Source organism: Capsaspora owczarzaki, assembly GCF_000151315.2.
Source record: "Capsaspora owczarzaki ATCC 30864 unplaced genomic scaffold supercont2.14, whole genome shotgun sequence".
Classification (NCBI taxonomy): Eukaryota; class Filasterea; order Ministeriida; family Capsasporidae; genus Capsaspora; species Capsaspora owczarzaki.
This window is the reverse complement of record NW_011887305.1, coordinates 681,269-699,749: the sequence shown is the minus strand read 5'-3', so window position 1 is coordinate 699,749 and position 18,481 is coordinate 681,269. Positions and strand designations below refer to the sequence as shown.

The following is an 18,481-nucleotide window of genomic DNA, read 5'->3' as shown; positions in this document are numbered from 1 at the left end:
AGACAGTTCAAAAAAGTGCTCAGAAAGTGTATTCCATGAAACATAGAAACAAAAGAAACAAAAGAAACAAAGGCAACCGTTGTTAAAACTTGTTGACTTGCTTCATCTCGATTGAAACAACAACAACGAAAACGCAGATCGCCCAACAGCAAGACCGCATTTTGGTGTGTTTGCTGGCGTTTTTGCTAGACGCCGTGGCACGCCCTCGCCCCCGCACTATTCGACATAATCAGCACCGGTGGTCGATGCCAAAAACTCGGGACTGGAATTGCCGCTGCGCTGCAAGAGGTAGAACGTGCGAACCAGATACAGCGAACCACACACAACCACCAGCGGTGCTGGTCCATCCGTGGTCTCAGAAGTCATGGCTGCGTATGTGCTCTGAAGTGCAGCAAACAAGCTGGCCTCTGATCGCACCTTGATCCTGGGTGAGGAAAACCCCTGGAGTTGCTCAGCAAGGTCCGTTGGCTGGATGCACGACAGCCACGGCATGGACTTGGGAGGCGTATGAGGGACGCAGACAATCGTTTCATTTTGTGTTGGCTTGGGCGATGGACTGCGACCCGCTGCGGCCTCACTCTCGGGCACGGCGAGCAAGGCTCGACCAATCTCTGCCACGTCCTTTGACTGCGTCACCGCCAGAATCCACACGATAGGCCGAGGCGGGAGCTTGGGATTGGCATCCACCCACGCCTGCTGCTCGGCGTCGACAAATCTCCGAAGCTCAACAAACGCGGCCGGGTTGTGCGCTCCATCAAGGAGGACTGGCATGTCAATTTTCCCGCCGCTATTGGACGGCAGACTCTCTTTTTTCGTTTTCGTCTTCGTTTCCGCGGGTTGCTTGGCCGTGTTGGCTGCATCAGCTTTGGTCGAGGAGGAGGAAGAGGAAGAAGAAGAGGAGGAGGACGAGGAGTCGAACGTAAACCGAGTCCACTGCATTCGGCCCGGCCAATAAAACTGCGCCAGTCCTTGCGCAATGTGTTCATCACGAATGTGGTAGAATGTAGGGTGGGAGATGCGGGCCGACCGAATCACATCGACAGCAATGCCAGCATTAATAAGCGTTGTTGGGCTGGGACTGGGCAGTTGAAATTCAATCCCAGCGTAGCGGGCGCGGTACAACTGACGCGTGCTGGGTGTTTCGGACTTTGAATTGGACTGTGCGAGTTGGCGTGCAGCATCGGAGGCAGGAGATGCGGTGATGTGGGCATCGGGCGAGACCAGCTCGGCCGGCTCAGACCAAACCGGACAGGAGCTTTGGTATATCAAGGAGGTGGCGATCGTACGGACCACTTCGAGATCATGCATGGGGCCAACGACTGTAGGCTTGAAAGATCGAGCAATGGCACTCTTGTTCTGGGCGATTTGCGTCACGGCGCCCCCAAGAAATTGGCTGTGCTCGAGTGAGACCGAGGTAACGACGCTAACGGCACTTGACCGGATCAAGTTGGTCGCATCGTGCATGCCACCCATGCCGCATTCAATCACTGCCACATCGACCTTGCTTGCAATGAATATGCGGAAGGCAACCAGCGTCAGCACCTCAAACTCGGTCAAAAAGCGGTCCTTCTCGTTGGGGAAGGCGAAGCGTGCATACGGGGTGGGGCGCTTTTGGAAATCCTCCAGCCGTGCCAAAACCCACGCACGCGACTCTTCAAGGAGCTCTTCCGACACCGGCCGGTTGTTGATGCGAATTGAATCCCGGTCATGCACCAGCGGCGGGGACACAAACAAGCCCGTGGTCAGCCCGGATACCCGCAGCGTGCTTTCGGTCATGGCACACACCATGCCCTTTCCGTTTGTGCCTGCTACATGAATGACTGGCGGCAGTAGCAATGGCAGGCGGTCTGCGTGCTCTTGGACAAATCGCACCAACCGCGCGTACGCCTTGCCAGACATTGAAATTTCAGGCTTGGACGACGCATGTCGCGCCGGAGTGGCGTAGATCGGACTTGGTGCTTGCACGAACGTGTTGAACATTGCATGAGATTGGACCCTGGTCGGAAGCATTTGTGCAGAGCCATTGTAAAAAGGCGACAATGTGGACGACGACGAGGCAGAGGTCGCGGAACGAGCGAGCGGCTCTCCGCCCAGCAGACCGCCCGGTCTTGTCGGAAAGTGCTCAGTGGCTTGGTGATGCGATGAGAACGCGCGCTGCGGCGTCGCGGCGGTGGCGGTCGACTGCCGGCTGAGCGGCTTCTTGGCGGGAACCAGCAGCTTCTTGGCGGGAAGCAGCAGCCGCGAGCTCAGCATCCGCGTGGACGGGCGGTGCGTTGGCGCGTCGTCGCTGTGCAGAGTGGCACTCAGTGTCGGATGGTGCAAGTCGCGTTGTGCGTGCTGACGCAATGCTGGGCGCGCCACAATGGCAGCACAGCAGCGCAGCATGGTTTGGATTCGCAGCAGAGACGGTAGGCAAAAGCGGAAGACGACTGGGTATCAGATCGGATTGACTAAGAAAGAACTTGAAGGTTGTGATAAATGACGATTCATATGGGGATGCAGTTGGATGATCGCTCACTCATAGACAGTTGTAACAGCTGGTTTTCGATGTTGCACAAATTCAACAAACCCCACCAGTCAGTATACTGTATGTCTCGATTTATCCATCACGGTTCGTCCGAAGGTTGAGCAACCATCATTGTTGGCTTTATCCGCGCTGACCTTGTCGGCAGGATTCTTGTCACTTTGTCGACGATAATCCGACACATAGTCCGCGAATTCACCAAAAATCGCATTCGGAGTCGCAGGTGTAGCAGAGTACACTTCCGTGATGATCAACCCATGCTCCAGATACCATTTCAACAAGCGAGAAAACAGACAAATCTTGGTGGCTTGCAGAACTCCAACCAACTTTCGCGCGCGAAAAATCAGGTACAAAATTGAAATGACTGAGACATTCATTTGCGGAAATGCTGCCCAAACAACTTCACAATGCCCAGACCCCCGCTCTTCAGCTGGACGAGCTGGACGAAGCGGCAATGAGCGACAATGAGCGACAATGAGCGACAGATTTTGCGGCGTCATTTACACAGGCGTGGCGCTGCACGATTGTCGTCACCAGTTCCTTTCATGGGAAGGGACACTGATGCTCCATGACGCGCATTCAAGCACCGACTACGAAAAATGTCGCCAAAGTCGCTGGGACGATACGACGACAGGAAATGACGCCGGCGTGAAAAAAAATGTCTATTGATAACGTTTCAAAGCGCTTGCACTAATCGCTGCACCATCGCGTTAATCTGGGCTACTGTCATGAACTCTGAGTTTTGGATGGCGTTTGCAATCAGCACAACCTGCTGCGGGGTTTGTGCGTTAATCCAGGTGCGGCCGTTGAGCCCAATCGCCGTTTCCAGCGCAAAGTGCTTGCCGAGCGCAATAAGCACGGCCGGATCACGAGAGAGCAATCTGCGTGAGAAGGGAAACGGTGATAGACAAGAGAGAAAGAGAGAGAGAGAGAGAGAGAGAGAGGTGAGCGGGTTCGGAATGGGAGCGATCTCTGGCTTTCTGCAAATCCTCACCCCCACCCCTATCCCTCTCTTCTTCCTGCTGCAGGCGCATTTTTTACCTCCGGGTCAAGCCTGATGAAATGTGAATTAGATACCCGCCGGTGAGCTCGCCCATGCCCGCGGCCTTGTCTGCCGCGTCGATGCAGACCATTTCGGGCTCCATGTCCTTATTCGCCACGGCGAGCTTGCCATAGACGAGCGCGCCAATCGCCAAGTTGGGTCTGTTGCGCTTTGTTGCGCCTTCGAACGCCAGGAACGAGAGCGACGCAGATGCAGCCGCGCCAATGTCGACCTTGAATGCCTCGCCCATGCGGTCTGTGATAATCCCGACGACGAGCTCGTCCTTGGCCGGCACATACTAACAAACATCAACGTCGAGCATTTTGTCGAGCATCCGACCACAAACGCACAAAGTTGAGTGAAAATCCGACCAATGCCTCAATGGTTTTGCCAATGCAAATCCACATGGACGGCAATCATCCACTTCAGTTCACAGCCTCGCTTTCTGGCGACGCGTTTACCCGCTTCTGGGAGGACGCAATGTACAGGCGCGCGACCTGGCTCGAGTGTGCGTTGGCGCCAGTGCCCGTGCTCGCGGCGCCCATGCTGCCTTGGAGGACGCCTGCGCGGCTCGCTGCAATGACGCGGCCGCCTTCCTGCGCCAGGCCAGGCCCCAGCCGCAGTCGCCCGCCGTGCTGCGTAAACGCGTGCAAGCTTGAGTTTGAGGTGGTTGAGCCTGGACCGTCGGCAGGGTCGGCCGAGTCGCCCGCTTCGAGATCGCCCAGCGCGTCGCCCGGCAGCACCACCGAGCCAATGCGTGGAAACAGCTCGTCAATGGTCGCCATTGTGCTTTGGTGAATGTGATGCAAAAAGTAGTAGATGAAATAAGATTGAATACGATACAAGTTAGAAGTTGAAGATAGACGATCGAAGGGGGCTGTTCAAAGTGTTCAATGGCGAGAAATCTGAGACTGAACTGAGCTTCTCAGAGATTCTGATCGTAAGGCGACAATGCTAGAGCCATGTTCCCCCAACCCCATCCCTCCCGTCGTTGGGTAACCTACCAGCTGTGTGAGTCGATTGAGAAGATTGTTTGAGCTGGCTTTTGCTGGCAAACCATTGAGACATCATTCTGGTTTTTCGAACGTTGATCAGAATCAGAATTCAACATTTTTGATTCCATTTTCTGATTTTTCTGATTGACTTTCTGATTTTCTGATTGATTTTCCGCTTTCGGATTTTGAAACCGTTTCACTTTTTTTTTTTTTTTTTTTTTTTGTTTCACTTTTTTTTTTTTTTTGAAACGGAGCTCGCTTTCGTTTTTTTTTGCTTTGCTGCTTCCTCTGCGCTTGAAGCCACTTCGATTTCCACTACGAGCAATGACCAAGACATCCAAGAAGGCGTCAGCGGTGCAGGCAAAGCCAGAGCCGCAGTCTGGCGACGAAGAGAACGTCGCTGCGTCGGTGTCCGTTTCAAACACGAAACCGTCGCCGCGCTCGCCAAGCAAGGCCAAAGCCAGACGGTCGAAGCCCGCCGTCGACGACGAGGCAGATGAAGACGTGGTCGACGTTGTAGAGGAGCTTCCCGCCCGCAGATCGCCTCGCAGGTCGCCCCACAACTTGGAGAAGCCCGAACCGCGGACAAGCTCTCCCGCCGTCGCAAAGTCTCGGCAGTCCAAAGCTGCAGATGCTGAAGAACAAGCTCAGACACAACCTATGCCGAGCTCTCCTGCCAAATCGAGGACTGCTCGCGCAGCAGCAGCAAAGCCCACAGCGCGATCACTAAAAGGGCAGATCGATGCTGTTGCTGCTTCTGCTGCTGCTGCTTCTACTACTGCTCCTGCTCCTGCTACTGCTCCTGCTACTGCTTCTGCTCCTACTGCTGCGACTTCTGAGAACAGCTCATCCAATACCGAGAAAAATACCCAAGCAATTGCAGCACCATCCGGCGTGCCAATCTCGAGACAAGCGACCCTCCCTCTGCCGCCAGTTCTCACTCCGACCTCAAGCTTTGAACGACGGAGCATGCGACAGTGTTCGTCAGAAGTCAAGGTGAGTTACTGCGTTAGATGAGGTACACGCACACAAAGCAAGAACGCAATTTTGTGGAACTAACATGCATTATTGTTCCGGTTTTGCGCCGCACAGAGACTCCTCCTCGCAAACATTCAGCAGGCCATTCGAATTGGCAACGAGGACCATCTGGAGGTACGAGTGAACCAGACTCGTGGATTCATGCAATCACCGTTTGCTTTTGCTTAACTGAGCAATTTGTCTGCTCTCACAACAGGTTTACCAAACGCCCACCATCGGATTTGGAATCAAAGCCACGCGTGATTATGAACGAAGTGACTACGTGTGCGAGTACGCAGGCGACTTGATTGACATTTCTGAGGCGAAGCGTCGGAACGAAGAGTACATGAAGGATGAGTCGATTGGCTGCTACATGTACTTTTTCCAGCACAAGGAGACCAGGTGGTGGTAAGAATACAATGTCCAACAATGCATCGCCATGCTTGTGCTTTGGTTTTGTTGTTCGATGTTCCTCTAATTAACCTTGTTTCCCCGCTGGTCAGTGTTGATGCGACGCATTCGACAAGAAAAGGCCGCCTCATCAACCACAGCAAGACCGACCAAAACCTCCTCACCCGCATTTTAACTGTCGACGACAAGCCAAGGCTTGTGTTTTTCGCCACCAAACACATCAGTCGGGGCGATGCTCTGTGGTATGACTATGGGGAACGAAACGCCGCCACAATCGCAGCGATGCCGTGGCTCGCCCAGTAGCAAAACAAAGACGTGTACTTTAAATGCTGAGCAAAATACAAGGAGAATATTGAGCGTACTGGTACACTTCTTTCTCTAGAAGTCGACATCATCCGAATCAGTGTCCCGCAGGTTGAGGAGAGATTCGCGGGCCTCTGTCAGATCGTCACGGCTCACGCCACAATTATCATACTCGTGCGCGTAGGTAGCGTAGCTCGCGTCACGTAGGGCCTTGACTGCGTGATTGACGGCGCCACTGCTCACCCGACCACCAGAGCGGAGGGACGCGATGACGGGGTGAGAAGTCGGAATTTCCGAGGCGGAGGCGTATCCAAAGACCGAGCACGGGAATGGGGCCTCCAACGGGAAGGCGCTAGACGTGTCACATGCTTGCGACAGCGATCTGATGAGAGCAAAAGGGTTGAGTTCACGTGAGCGAGGCGCATCTCTTAGTAAAATAACAAAAACAAAGGCCGACGGACAACCTACCCAGCAACGGCAAAGTGAGAAAACACTTCTTGCGTTTGCTCTCCAGATAACCCCTTGAGAATTCCACGAAGCGTCGTGAATTGAGACCGAATGTCACCCTGCATAAAGTACCAAAATCAAGCCAAAGAACCAGATGGAACACATTTAAAACAGAACTCGTTGAAGAGGAGCACCCGAGAGCCAGAAATATACCTTCACAGAAACACCAGGTGTAAATGATGTAAAGGCAGCTTCGACATCAGAGGAGCGGTACGAAGGGGCAGACTCGAGTTGCTTGTCCAGATTTTCGGGACTGAAGGTCCTTGGGTAGCGCGTGGCAGCGGCGAGGCCGGCCAAGCCACCCCGGGCACCGCCGAGTGCAAGCACGCTCAGGATGTGATGAATGGATGTGTGCTGCTTGGTCAATCGATAAGGCAGGGTGACCGTGTCGATGAGAGACGCCACCACGGCAGAAGAATGATACCACGAATTAGCCTGTGTTGGGAGGTAGCAAGTGGGTGAGAAGTAGGTGAGACGGTGAAAGCTTGTTGGGGAATTCGGCCAAGACGATAATGGGGGGAAAACTGGGGTCTGCTTTACACGAGCATTCAGTCCGGGTGGAGAAAAGTTCAAAATGGAGTCGGAAACGGGAACGTAACAGGACGCCAATTCACTGATTGCCGCAGTACTAAGAACGTTGTTGATGGCACTCTTGGCTCGGTACGTCTCCTATTTGCGTGCCCAGAACCCAAGACAAAAAAAAAAAAAAAAAAAAAAAAAAAAACGAGAGTGAGTGCGATTTTCAAACACTCTCACACAATACAAAACCTGATTGTGACCTGCTGCAGATCGTCCGAGTAGTTGTGACAATACGGAGACAGCCCAAATACGAGACGTGACTTTGAGCCATACTCGTCTGCAACGAGCGATAAGACGGATTCCGTCAAGCCACCAAACCCACTGGCGACATCCGCAAGGATGTGAAACCCATGCAGAGAGTCGCATTCCTCCGCAAAGAAGTGCAAGTCGGTTTCCACCTTGTCTTGGAACTGTTTTGAGAGGAGGTTGGAGCCAAGATGAGCAAATTTCGAACACGAGCAGGCAAACTCATTCACCCCAAAAAGCTCTGTCGAGTCTCTTACATCTGGATCTGCCCAGACAGAGGAGCCGTGGCCGTAAAGATCGAACGGCTCGATGGAGCTGTGATGCACAAACTTGGATGTCAGCTGAACTGAACGGGGATGCAAGTGCATGACACAGACGTCCGACCAAAACCGAACATTTTGGTAGTCGAGCACGAATCGTTCGCGCTGGGGTCTGGGTCGCCCTGCAATCGCCGCCTACAAGCGAGATGACAAGAGCCAGGACAACGCAAGCAAGGTAAGCACGTAAAAGTTAGACAAACGGTCAGATTGTACTGTGCAGGTCATGTATGAGGCGGTAACTGCTCACGAGCACCACAGCAGTGCTCAGATGCCTTACATGATAATCTGCGTCCAGCTCGGCCATGAAGGGGTGCTTCTGAGCAGTGGATTGCTCGATTCGTTGAATATTCCCAGCCCTGTCAAAATCATTTCGCCACCACCCCGAAATACATTATGAGCAAAAACAAAAACAAAAGCGCACACCCGATAACTCTGAGCTCTACTGCATTGAAATTGAATGGCGGTGCGGTGACAAACATGACGAGTGAGTGAGTGAACTAAGGGAGGTTACCATGCGGCTTGCTGGTCGGCGCTGCTGGTGGACGGTCGCTCCGAGTACTCCGAGTACAACCCGGCGCCAACCTTGCTCATTGTGCTGAGACTGCCCTTCAGGTCGAACGCGAGCAGGCGCGGCGTGTACGTCGAGATCACCGCGCCCGTCTGATTGCCACTCAGCAGCAGCGAGCCCGATGATGCGCTGGCTTCGTCGTCGCTCGCCCGCGTCTGGCCGCTGCGGAAGAGCACGTCGTGGTCGACATGCTGGACTGCGTTCGGACTCGGGAGCGTGAACTGCGCCTGCTGGGCGTTCCAGAAGTGCGTTCCGACAAAATTCGCATAGTGGCCAAACTGGAGCGTGATGACCTCGCGCGTCGACATTGTCAAACGTGCAGTACTACTGTATGAGGGGACAAACAAAGAGTGACAAGTACATACAGCATATGGAAGCGTGATTGCAAGCGAACGATTCATCCCAGACCAAAGTAACATGCTATTGAACAGAAAACCGGTGGTACAAAAACGACTTAAACTACTAAGCTCATCACTCGTCAACAGAGGAAGAGAAACAACAACAGCGACTCAAAAAAAAAAAATCATTCTTTTTACACATGCGAGGGCCAAGCGTCTTGCTCGGTGGAAGAGCGACTGGCGTCCTCTCGCATGGACTCGGCCATCAGAGCAGAGGTGGATCTTGGCGCGGACAACCGATCGCCGCTGTCGTCTGCTTCTCCTTCTTCCGCCTTCTCCTTGGAATCGAGCTCGTCTTCGTACTTGAGGACCTCGCCGGGTATTTGCCCAACCACAAGGCGGAGGTTGAGATGTGTGATGCACTGCAGGCCCTCCATCGCCATAATGACAAACAGCTCGTAGATTGAGCCGCCCCAGACGGTCGAGTCCCACTGGTAGTTGGCAGTGCCGTCATCCATTTCGCGCGGCATGCCGTACCGACCAAAAATGTAGAACGCTCCGAGCTGCGCGAGAACTGGAGGGCAAAAAAAAAAAAAAAAAAACCACAAAAAACACAGAAATCAGCGAAAATGTCAGATTCTGACTCAAACCAACATCCGACAAAACTGTCAAGTTACTTTGGAAGAGCGGTAGAATGGCGGCAGCAGTGTGGTAGCCGAGTACTCGCTGGCCTTCCAGAATACATCGCCGACAATGCTCGAGCACAAGTCCGGTTGCCATCAGCAAGACAATCGAGACACACATGAGGAACGCGGAGAGTCCGAACGGCCATTGCGGAAATGCTGATTCGCACAGCCAAAATACAAAGCATTTGTGAGTGCACACTTGTTCGCACTATCGCAATAGCACTTGACCCTCACTGAAGGATGCTCCCAAACGAAACAACAAAAAACTCGAAATCCAAAAGAATGAATCCAAATCTCAAGCAAAACACGTACTTGCGCGGTGGCCAAAGTCCGAGTACTCGAACAGCAGTCCGACATTCTTGTCGCTGACATCGACATGGACATTGAAGGTGCCTGGAGTTGACGGCGTCGGCGGCGCAGCAGTGACATTGCGCGTCTGCGAGATGCTCGTCTCGCCCCAGAACGGCAGCACGAGCGACAGCAGCAGCGTCTTGCCCAGCACGGCAAACAGCACAAACGACACAAACCGTATCCGCGTCCTCAGCTTGAGCATTCTACGCACGCGCGGGGTCGCCAGCGCCAGCACTCGCGGCGGCACTTGCTTGGCTTTGATCGTTGGCTGCTTGCGGTCGGCCGACTCGGTGGCGGCGGTGGGTTCTGCTCCGGCTCCGGCTCCAGCCGCTTTCAGTCTATCAGCTGCATTGCTGTTGGCACTACTGTTGCTACTTGGAAACTGGAGCACCTCGAGCTCGGTCGCGTCGCCGCTGCTCTGCTGCTCCAGTTGTTGAAGGTCTTGATTGGGTTGTTGTTGGGCAATGGAAGCCCAGTCAGTCTCATTCTCAGGCGTCGTCAATGCTGTCGGACGCAGCTCAATGCAGACAGCGCCAATGTCGCTGCTACTGCTGCTGAGCATGGCGGAGTGGCTCGAGGCGTCCGAGCGAGTCCAGCTCATTTTGGGAAGCCGGCAACCGCACAAAGAAAGGAGTGGAACATGTCTGAGAAAAAATCAACCGCAAAAGCAACTCCAGTCATGTTGGATGCACTGCGAACAAGCTTGCCATGTACGGGAGCTGGTGCGCGAGCAAGGGGGGGGGAGCGTGAAAAGCCTCAGAGTTCTTTGGTCGCAATACAGCGATTTTCGCTTGTCAGAGGACCTCAGTGGACTCGGCGCCGGAATGACAGAGCGGCAAGACGTTGCTCGCAAACAGGTTGCATTCAACCGAAATATTACACTTAAAACGGCATGACAAAAAATGCGTTTGGAAGAACAGAGTACGGTGGAAGAAACCGAAACTCGAATTCGCGCGCTGTGGCGGGACGTGATACAAGTCCTTCCAGCCGGCGAAGGTTGCTGGAACTTGAATTCTAGCTCATTTAGCTGTTAATGAAAGCCGGGAGTATTGGTTGGTTCGGATTTGGGGCTTGCGCCCCGTCACGACCTGCGTCAATCAAAAAGATCAATTGATGTGCTCCAGTCGATCTAAAGTTGGATTGGAGTATGTTCTCGCCGAAATCCTTGATTTTTAAACATAATAATACATAAAATTGATAAGAAAGACAAAATTTGAAAGAATGGCGCTGGTCATTGATGGGCGATCGTCCCTTCGCCGCCTCCGAGAATGTTGCTCCAATTTACTCGTGTTTGGTGCGGTCCCCAACGCCTGCGAGGGCACAAGTGCCCTACATATTTGACTTGAACTATATTTCGAATCAACCAGTGGTGGAAGAATTGATAACGGGAGCGGGACAAGGGATATCACGCTGGCCCAAGTACGCGACAAAGATCCTGGCACCATTCGCTTTCACTCGACATCTACGCTCGGTCGAGTCGTTTCCAACACAGTACAACAAGGTCAAAACCAATTTATTCAGCTAAACGTTGACATACTAGTACAAGGAGCAAATTGTCCAAAATAAATTCCACATCATTGACATAAAAACCAACACACATTTTATCGCTTCAGCACCTCGCAACGGCACATTGGGCACGCCGTATGCGACTCGAGCCACAGTCCAACGCAGCTAACGTGGAAGACATGTCCACACGATGGGAGGCGAACCATCACATCGCCAGCTGCGACGCACTCCATGCAAATTGGGCATTGAGCTTCGTCGTCGTGCGTGCATCCGTCGCACCCATCGTTGCAAGACACATCACTGTCTTCGTCGGAATCCATACGGAAGATCTGATCGTCTCGTAGCTCGTCCACAAGCGCCGGCGTGTCCGAGCTCTTCTTCACCTCGTACGCGTACTTTTCGAACAGCTCGGACAAGCGGTCGGGATGGATTCCAGCAGGTCGGAGCTCAACAAGGGGCTGCTGTGCACGATCGAGCTGGAACAAGGCCGCTGCGACGTGAGCGCTCCCGAGCTGATCGCTTCTCGACACGATAATGCGCGAGTGCTGCGCACGGAGCCGTGCCAGCAAGTCGGCGCGCGAAAATGCATGTGCCATTTGAGAATCAGCGCAAAGGCTAAAGATGCACATGCCGAACGTGGCAAGCACCACTTCGTTTTGAGCGACTGTGAGAGCCAGCGTCAGAGGCTGGACGAGCGGAGCAAACACCCGTTCGTCTTGCGAGACTTGGGCAATGTTCGCAATCGCATGCGTCAGGCAACGCACCAGCTCGGAATGCTCTTCGAGATACTCGGCAAGCGCGGTTGATTGCTGGCTCAGTGAGCCGGCGCTTGATGCCGCGACAATAGGCGCTAGAACGGCCTGCATGCTTGCGATCAAAGTGGCAGCGCAGTTCTCGGAGAGCAGCTGGACGCAGCAGGCCGTATGCACGCCAATATTGGCCACGGTCTGTGCAATCAGCTTGGCCGTGATTGGCGCGTAAATCCTGCTGCTCGAAACGGGGTGGGGCTTGATTTGCAGCAAGGCGACGAGCTGACGCGGAATTTCGGCCAAGGATAGAAAGCGACCGCTCGTTCCTTCCATCAAGGAAATGTTGGCAAACACACGCGCCAAGAAGAAGGTGACATCGTTGTCCTCGTTCTCCTCCACGTTAAGATCTGCTCCGTGTTGCCGAGCGTACTCTTCCACTTCGAGGTACCACTTGAGGGTTCCCGAAAAGATATCCATGGCGTAAGAGTAGAAGCGCGCGCGAGACTGGTCGCGTGCGCGATTTAGAGAATTCTCGGGGATTGGCATTGGTGCACTCGTTGTGCGAAGCGCGGGAGAAGGAAGGCCGTGTTCAGACGTGGAATTCGGCGCGTCATGGTGCTCGGACTGGTCGGATTCGCTCGCCTCGTCCGAGCTCTCAAAATTGAGGGGGCAGCCAGTGACGGCGCACGGTGACGATGGGTTGGATGCGCCCTTGTCATCAGGGCTGTGGTTGAGCGACTGGGCACTCAGAATCAACGCTGCCGCGGTCGGGACGCGCGTGCAATGCGCCAGACCTCGAGCGACCTGCACGGCTGCAGTGGGATAGCCCTGCTCCGCCGTATGACGAAGCAAGTGCACCAGCGCGGCCACACCGCTGACCGGCCGGTCGCACGGGAAGGGCGCGCCCGAGCAAGGCCACGGAATCTGAATGTTGGTTGCCAGCACGACATTTTCGTTGGAGTGCGCAAACAGATTGGCAATGGCATGCGTTGCGCAGCGCACCACCTCCATGTTGTCGAGATGACGGGGAAGGAGCTGAAGCAGTGATTCGACCGCACCTCGGCGGCTGAGCTGGTCTGAGAGAATTTCTGAATGGTGCGACCAATTGGCGAGCGTCCTGGCAGCCTCGATGACCACGACTGGCGTCCATGCGTGGCCCAGCAGCATAACCACGCCATCAAGCACCCCTGGCTGGATGATTTGGCGCAGAATCTGCTCGTCAGGTTGTTGGCGAGCCACTCCAGCAGCACGTTGCAGAGCGTGGATTTGCTGATGCATTTCTTGGCTTGAGGTACTCGTTTTGCCGATCAGAGCGGAGGGCTGCAGCGCAGCAAACAGCTCAATCACTGGAGCCGGCGCGAATGATATTTGCACGGCAGGAGGAGAAATGCTTCCCGATGGAAGGTGCGCGTGGAGTTCGGCGTCGACGTCGCTTGTGTGTTCTGTGGTGCATTAGGTGGTGATAATTTGATGCATTGACGGAGGAAGAGGAGAAGAAGAAGCGGGATTCGCAGGATGTGAGCAGCTGCACGGTACATTTCTAAATTTGTGCAGTTCTGCAGTTCTACACCAACTTACCATGCACTTCATGAACCACATTGGCCTTGTGCAGCGAATCGTGCTCTTGAAATGCTGCCTCATTCTCCCGAGTATGGGCGGCACGGGGATGGTGATGATGCGCGTGATTGTGCTGCTGTCGAACAGCCGCGTTGTGCTCCTGCGATTCCGAGCTCATTCTTGGATGAAGAAGGCGCTTGTGATGGCTGAAACTTGTACGTTTTGTTGATAAGCAAAGGTATGTCGATTACAAAAACAAATGCACAGACCGAACAGTGCCGCAGATTGATGTCCGCAGATTTCGAAGACTTGGATGGACCAAATCGGACGGACTTGCTTTTGGTTGTTTTGCCGATTCTTTGCTCAAACGCTTTCGATGTTCGCAGATCTAGTCGAGTCAACCTTCGAGTGACGAACAGCACTAAATGGAAACGAAACGGGGAAAAACAAAAATGAAGAGTGAACAACTGGAACTGAATTTGTGTTTTGCACAAAAAAAAAAAAAAAACAACGCTTGGAAATTGTGCGCATTCAGAACCGAACGCGATTGGCTGGAAATTGGCGAACGCAGAGCGAGGTGGAAAAGTCATCAGCAGCCATTCCGCGACCGGCAATCTGCGACTGACGCAATGGCAGCCAAATGGCAGGAGATGGTGTCAATTCGGAAAAGGAGGGCTGAGGAGGTGGTGGGCCGGGGCAAAGCAAGGCGACTCTTTGATGCGCGAGAGGGAGAGATGTCTGTTTCGTTTTCAGCCAATCCAACGCCATTGTCAACATCACCATTTTAGCCATCTGACGGGTTCATGCGCGCAAAAGATTTACTCCAACGAAATGGAAAAGTGGAAACAACAACAACAACAACAAAAAAGGGCGGGAACAAGCAGGCTACAAGGGATAGACTCGCGACAAAATGGCGACGACTCGATGGCTGCTTTCACGATGCAACCGAATGGCAAACAGTAATCGGCGATCACCCAGGTTATTCACCAGCTGGAAGTCAAAGTCAATATGCAGCAAAGGCAATCAGCAAACCAAATGAAAAACAGGGGCAAAACCTCAAAGCAACAAAACCAACGACAATTACCGTCGTTTGCAACTTTGTCGCATCCTCTTCGACATCGGCAATGCCTTGGAGCAGCTCGGGAGAGAATCGTGCCACAAGAGCTTCACGCAAGCTCAGTCCCTACATGCCACAACGAGGAAAAAAAGGAATAGCCAAAAAAAAAAACCAAAAAAAAAGAAGGCCAGCCACGAGTCAAAATCCGAAACAACCACGATTCCACTATCGTGTCGCTAAAAGAAAACCCCGCCATACCTCATCCACTCGATGAACGGTTTCCGCGCAGTCAGGCGTGACACCAATTTTGAGCGGCTCGCTTTGGGCGTTGATGCCGGAAATGCTCATGCTCCAAGCAGTCCTCGCAAATGTGGTCGCGCCAGCAGCTTCCACTGCCGGAACAATGCTCATATCAAACGAACGCTTGGGCGGGACAATCAGCCCAAAAGGATGCGCCGTGTTTGGCACGGAGCTGATGTCAAAGGTCCAGACCAGCTCTGGTTCCGGAATACCTTTGGATGCGGCAGCCAGTTGCTGCGAGCTCAGCTTGGGTGCGCTTTCGGCGAGCACGGCCGCAGAAGACGCACCTTTGAGGGACTGGCTAGGACTGGGTTTGGCACCGCCACGAAGCCGTTTGCTGGAGCGCGTCGCAACCGTCTCAGAGGCGGACGGCGCGTCCATCGCACTGGCGGATCTTCGACTGCGCGTGGGTAGGGAAGTCGACGATGACGTGCCAGCTGTGGCGTTTGTCTGCGAGGAAGAGGCTGTTGGCGTCAAAGCCGATGCATTCGCTTCTTCCAGCACGCAGACTTGGGCAACTTCCTCGCTCAGGTGAAAGCTATTGATGGTGCCTTGAACAAGAACCGACATGGACTCAAACAGGTGCAGATTGGCGGCTGCCGTCTTGACCTCGTCCAAGGAACTCAAGGGCGGGTGGCTGTGCCGATGGCCTGTCGACTCCCACGCATTGCTTCCGTCATCGGAATGGGCGAGCTCAGTCATTTGGTCGACAGTATCCGGCATGCGGTCTCCAACGATCACTGGGTGAAGCAGCAGTTTCATTGGACGCAGGAAGGACAGACTTGTGGCGTTGCAAGCTGCAATCACATGCTTGACCACTGGCGACGCCAAATATTCGCGCACCTGCGACGTAGGACTCAAAAACGCCATGTTCCTGCTCTCAATGGCAATAGTTTCGAGACTAAGGCGACAGGTTGTGCGAGCCATCGCCGCTGCATCATGCATGGCGACTGCGGAAGGCTGCAGCACGAACGGGCCAAGGCGATCCGTCTCTGGGCTGGGATCGGCAGTCAGTGCTGCAGCATCGTCAAGCACAGCGGATCCTGCACAAGTCTGGCGCTCGGTTGGGAGCGAGTAGAATTGGGATTCGCGAGTCGTGACCCCAAAACATCGCGTCGTTCTGTCTGACTTTATGCCAGTGCTGTCGATTTTGATGGGGGGCCTTACAAACTTGAGCCGTGTCAGCAACACGGCTTGGCCAGGGAGGGCGCTCGAGATAAAGCCCGACTGAGAGCAGGTGCCAACGCGGACCCAAAACGGTGCGGAGGGTTTGGCTTTGGCACCTGCGCCCAAGTCCACCACACAAATCCAGCGATACACAACAAACTTGGACGATGGCAGTCGCTCGCGTTCGATCGGTCCGACGGCCGTGATGATGCCTGCAAGCGTGATCGTTGTTGACGAGGTCAGTCGATCAAACAGGGCAATCGGGACAACGGTCTCGATGGCCGAGGCTGGCGGGAAGATGTCGTTTCCAGAGTATGACAGGGTATCAAAGTGTCCAGTCGGCGTTAGCCGCGAGACTTGGGCTTCGGGGTGCGACTGGTTGAGCGAAAGCTCGTACGGAAAGTTTGGGAATGTTGCTTGATATGCAGGCTGCAGTTTGAAGCCTGAAATAACCAAGACATCGCCGACAGCGATAGATTGGTAGAATCTCGCGCAAAGATCATTCCAGAAGACGACAGGGATGGCTCCGGTATCGTCGGCTGGAAGCGAAGCAATCACAAAAAAAAAAAAAAAACCCGAAAAAAAAAGCAATTGGACTAGTAACGCTGCCGACCCGCAGTACCCCTCTGCGTGGAATACCCAAATAAAAAGCCATGCACACAATCCTACCAATGACCAGCCCAAAGATGATGGGGTAGAGCTGCCGCGAACCGGGCTTGGCGTACGAAGAAACATCGGTCTTGCGGACGACGCGACCCATGATGGAAGGTTTTGCGTCGAGTTCAGCGTGTTTGGAGATGATTTCCCCAATGGGATGACCGTCTGCGCCTTGGTCCTGTGGATACACATGGAGGGTTGGCGACACGAAACAAAGCGCAACGTACAAAGCGCAACGTACCTGAGTCAGATTGATATTGAGTTTACTCCACCTGCTATCGTAAGAAGGAAAGTCCAAGCTGTAAAGATCGCTATAGTAGACTCGGCCACGAGTGAGCGGAGTGAGTGTGTCTGAAAAGCTCTCGAGTTGGTGCTTCAGGAGCCTGCCGGCATGCTCGTATTCCACGAGAATTCCGAATGGCTCTGCCTGTAGGATCTTTTCGTCGACCTGCCGAGCAATGCTTTTGACCTAGTTGTGTCAGATGCGTGGAGGAAAGGTGAATCAAGCCAAAAAATAAATAAATAAATAAATAGGAAACAACATGAACAACCAGGAAGGTGAAACATCGTATGGGAGTATGCTTACTCGAATCACATCAAATTGCTGCAATGCGCCAGAGTGTACATTCTTGTTGAAGATCGATGCAAGCAGCAGCTTTACCTACGTGCGCATCACCACAAACAAACAACCAAAAAAAAAAAACAAATAAAAAATCACTCAGCAGCCACGATCTCGGATACGGATTGGCACACTTACCGTGGATGTGCCGTCGCTGAGCACCACATCGAACGCATCAGCAAAGCCGTCTGAAGTTTGCCGGCTAACTGCCAAATGACGGTCGTCGACCGTGTCTGATGGAAGATCGAAATGTCAAAACAATCAACAGGTTTGAGCACAAATTGTTAGTCCGATCATCATCGCAATCCCCACATATTGAATGACAGTGGGTTTGATCAATCGTTCCAGTGGTGAGCAACAACAACCACCACAAAGTCTCAGTCCGACCATTGCGATTCAGCAGGCATTGAATTTTGTTTCAGCCGCTTTTGCGTTCAACTTTTTCCCGCCTTTTTTTGATTTTATTTTTATTTTTGTATTTTTTTTTCAAGATTTTGTTGTGTTTCGTTTTCTCGTTTCGCCGCTCGAACGGGCACGCGAGCCATCCACTGCGGGACCTGGCCAGCCTGTGTGCAAGAAGGCATTGGCTCCACGAAGTGTGTGAGATCAGAGCGAGCGTCGATCGCTCTGTTGCTCTGCTTGTGAGAGTGGGAGCGAGAGAAACCCTTCACCGCTCGCTTCACTCGACTTTGAAAGTTGCGCGCTGCTCCACCACCCCCGCTCCCAGCCAACAGGACGCTCGACGACTCACATCGGAAGATTGCAAGAACGTGAAGCACGGAGTCGACGGCGATTGGGCTGCCGAACGGGTGCGCGGCGTCGCGGTTGTTCACAATGTCGTTCAGCGCGGCGATTGCATTTGGCGAGAGTGGCGGTGTCGGCGCGTTTGACATTGGTTCTGAGACGACAACCAACAAAAAAACAAGGACTGATAACTGAGGCGCAATCGAATAATACATGCGATTGAAACGCGCGCATTGAT

General features: G+C 53.5%; 7 protein-coding genes across 7 annotated transcripts; 1 reads left to right on the top strand and 6 right to left on the bottom strand.

Moving 5' to 3' along the window:
* Positions 1-91: 91 nt before the first annotated feature.
* Positions 92-2,434, bottom strand: CAOG_07683 (FolC). The gene has a single exon (XM_004343507.2). The coding sequence runs from the start codon at positions 2,383-2,385 to the stop codon at positions 217-219; it is 2,169 nt and encodes a 722-aa protein (XP_004343557.1). The 5' UTR covers positions 2,386-2,434; the 3' UTR covers positions 92-216.
* Positions 2,435-3,147: 713 nt separating this feature from the next.
* Positions 3,148-4,472, bottom strand: CAOG_07682 (exosome component 3). Its single transcript, XM_004343506.2, has 3 exons — positions 4,028-4,472; positions 3,566-3,864; positions 3,148-3,405 (listed from the first exon to the last, which is right to left on the bottom strand). Exons 1-3 carry the CDS (start codon positions 4,349-4,351, stop codon positions 3,201-3,203), a joined length of 828 nt encoding a protein of 275 aa, XP_004343556.1. The 5' UTR covers positions 4,352-4,472; the 3' UTR covers positions 3,148-3,200.
* Positions 4,473-4,796: 324 nt separating this feature from the next.
* CAOG_07681 (SET domain-containing protein) lies at positions 4,797-6,348 on the top strand. Its single transcript, XM_004343505.2, has 4 exons — positions 4,797-5,557; positions 5,654-5,713; positions 5,796-5,986; positions 6,082-6,348. The coding sequence occupies exons 1-4, from the start codon at positions 4,886-4,888 to the stop codon at positions 6,290-6,292; spliced, it is 1,134 nt and encodes a 377-aa protein (XP_004343555.1). The 5' UTR covers positions 4,797-4,885; the 3' UTR covers positions 6,293-6,348.
* CAOG_09115 (hypothetical protein) lies at positions 6,305-8,851 on the bottom strand. Its single transcript, XM_011272470.1, has 8 exons — positions 8,456-8,851; positions 8,222-8,300; positions 7,882-8,079; positions 7,579-7,788; positions 7,340-7,468; positions 6,953-7,234; positions 6,761-6,858; positions 6,305-6,674 (listed from the first exon to the last, which is right to left on the bottom strand). Exons 1-8 carry the CDS (start codon positions 8,818-8,820, stop codon positions 6,368-6,370), a joined length of 1,668 nt encoding a protein of 555 aa, XP_011270772.1. The 5' UTR covers positions 8,821-8,851; the 3' UTR covers positions 6,305-6,367.
* CAOG_09114 (hypothetical protein) lies at positions 8,849-10,508 on the bottom strand. The gene is made up of 3 exons (XM_011272469.1): positions 9,849-10,508; positions 9,528-9,692; positions 8,849-9,424 (listed from the first exon to the last, which is right to left on the bottom strand). The coding sequence occupies exons 1-3, from the start codon at positions 10,486-10,488 to the stop codon at positions 9,045-9,047; spliced, it is 1,185 nt and encodes a 394-aa protein (XP_011270771.1). The 5' UTR covers positions 10,489-10,508; the 3' UTR covers positions 8,849-9,044.
* Positions 10,509-11,386: 878 nt separating this feature from the next.
* Positions 11,387-14,144, bottom strand: CAOG_07678 (hypothetical protein). The gene is made up of 2 exons (XM_004343502.2): positions 13,721-14,144; positions 11,387-13,584 (listed from the first exon to the last, which is right to left on the bottom strand). Exons 1-2 carry the CDS (start codon positions 13,875-13,877, stop codon positions 11,489-11,491), a joined length of 2,253 nt encoding a protein of 750 aa, XP_004343552.1. The 5' UTR covers positions 13,878-14,144; the 3' UTR covers positions 11,387-11,488.
* Positions 14,145-14,499: 355 nt separating this feature from the next.
* Positions 14,500-18,426, bottom strand: CAOG_07677 (hypothetical protein). Its single transcript, XM_004343501.2, has 8 exons — positions 18,251-18,426; positions 17,638-17,732; positions 17,467-17,541; positions 17,122-17,349; positions 16,893-17,058; positions 15,015-16,762; positions 14,784-14,882; positions 14,500-14,689 (listed from the first exon to the last, which is right to left on the bottom strand). The coding sequence occupies exons 1-8, from the start codon at positions 18,390-18,392 to the stop codon at positions 14,585-14,587; spliced, it is 2,658 nt and encodes an 885-aa protein (XP_004343551.2). The 5' UTR covers positions 18,393-18,426; the 3' UTR covers positions 14,500-14,584.
* Positions 18,427-18,481: the final 55 nt, after the last annotated feature.

Excerpts from the sequence above, each read along its gene's own strand:
- CAOG_07683 (XM_004343507.2), bottom strand. The coding sequence starts at position 2,385 with ATGCTGCGCTGCTGTGCTGCCATTGTGGCGCGCCCAGCATTGCGTCAG.
- CAOG_07678 (XM_004343502.2), bottom strand. The coding sequence starts at position 13,877 with ATGAGCTCGGAATCGCAGGAGCACAACGCGGCTGTTCGACAGCAGCAC. Across the intron at positions 13,585-13,720 it reads TGTGGTTCATGAAGTGCATG|AACACACAAGCGACGTCGAC; the intron begins GTAAGTTGGTGT and ends AATGCACCACAG.
- CAOG_07681 (XM_004343505.2), top strand. The coding sequence starts at position 4,886 with ATGACCAAGACATCCAAGAAGGCGTCAGCGGTGCAGGCAAAGCCAGAG. Across the intron at positions 5,558-5,653 it reads AGTGTTCGTCAGAAGTCAAG|AGACTCCTCCTCGCAAACAT; the intron begins GTGAGTTACTGC and ends TGCGCCGCACAG. Across the intron at positions 5,714-5,795 it reads GCAACGAGGACCATCTGGAG|GTTTACCAAACGCCCACCAT; the intron begins GTACGAGTGAAC and ends CTCTCACAACAG.
- CAOG_09114 (XM_011272469.1), bottom strand. The coding sequence starts at position 10,488 with ATGAGCTGGACTCGCTCGGACGCCTCGAGCCACTCCGCCATGCTCAGC. Across the intron at positions 9,693-9,848 it reads GGACTTTGGCCACCGCGCAA|CATTTCCGCAATGGCCGTTC; the intron begins GTACGTGTTTTG and ends TGTGCGAATCAG. Across the intron at positions 9,425-9,527 it reads CATTCTACCGCTCTTCCAAA|TTCTCGCGCAGCTCGGAGCG; the intron begins GTAACTTGACAG and ends TTTGCCCTCCAG.
- CAOG_07682 (XM_004343506.2), bottom strand. The coding sequence starts at position 4,351 with ATGGCGACCATTGACGAGCTGTTTCCACGCATTGGCTCGGTGGTGCTG. Across the intron at positions 3,865-4,027 it reads TTGCGTCCTCCCAGAAGCGG|TATGTGCCGGCCAAGGACGA; the intron begins GTAAACGCGTCG and ends GATGTTTGTTAG. Across the intron at positions 3,406-3,565 it reads TCATCAGGCTTGACCCGGAG|ATTGCTCTCTCGTGATCCGG; the intron begins GTAAAAAATGCG and ends CTTCTCACGCAG.
- CAOG_09115 (XM_011272470.1), bottom strand. The coding sequence starts at position 8,820 with ATGTCGACGCGCGAGGTCATCACGCTCCAGTTTGGCCACTATGCGAAT. Across the intron at positions 7,469-7,578 it reads ACTCGGACGATCTGCAGCAG|GAGACGTACCGAGCCAAGAG; the intron begins GTCACAATCAGG and ends GCACGCAAATAG. Across the intron at positions 6,675-6,760 it reads TCTCACTTTGCCGTTGCTGG|ATCGCTGTCGCAAGCATGTG; the intron begins GTAGGTTGTCCG and ends TGCTCTCATCAG.
- CAOG_07677 (XM_004343501.2), bottom strand. The coding sequence starts at position 18,392 with ATGTCAAACGCGCCGACACCGCCACTCTCGCCAAATGCAATCGCCGCG. Across the intron at positions 16,763-16,892 it reads CATCTTTGGGCTGGTCATTG|CCGACGATACCGGAGCCATC; the intron begins GTAGGATTGTGT and ends CTTCGCTTCCAG. Across the intron at positions 14,883-15,014 it reads CCGTTCATCGAGTGGATGAG|GGACTGAGCTTGCGTGAAGC; the intron begins GTATGGCGGGGT and ends TGTGGCATGTAG.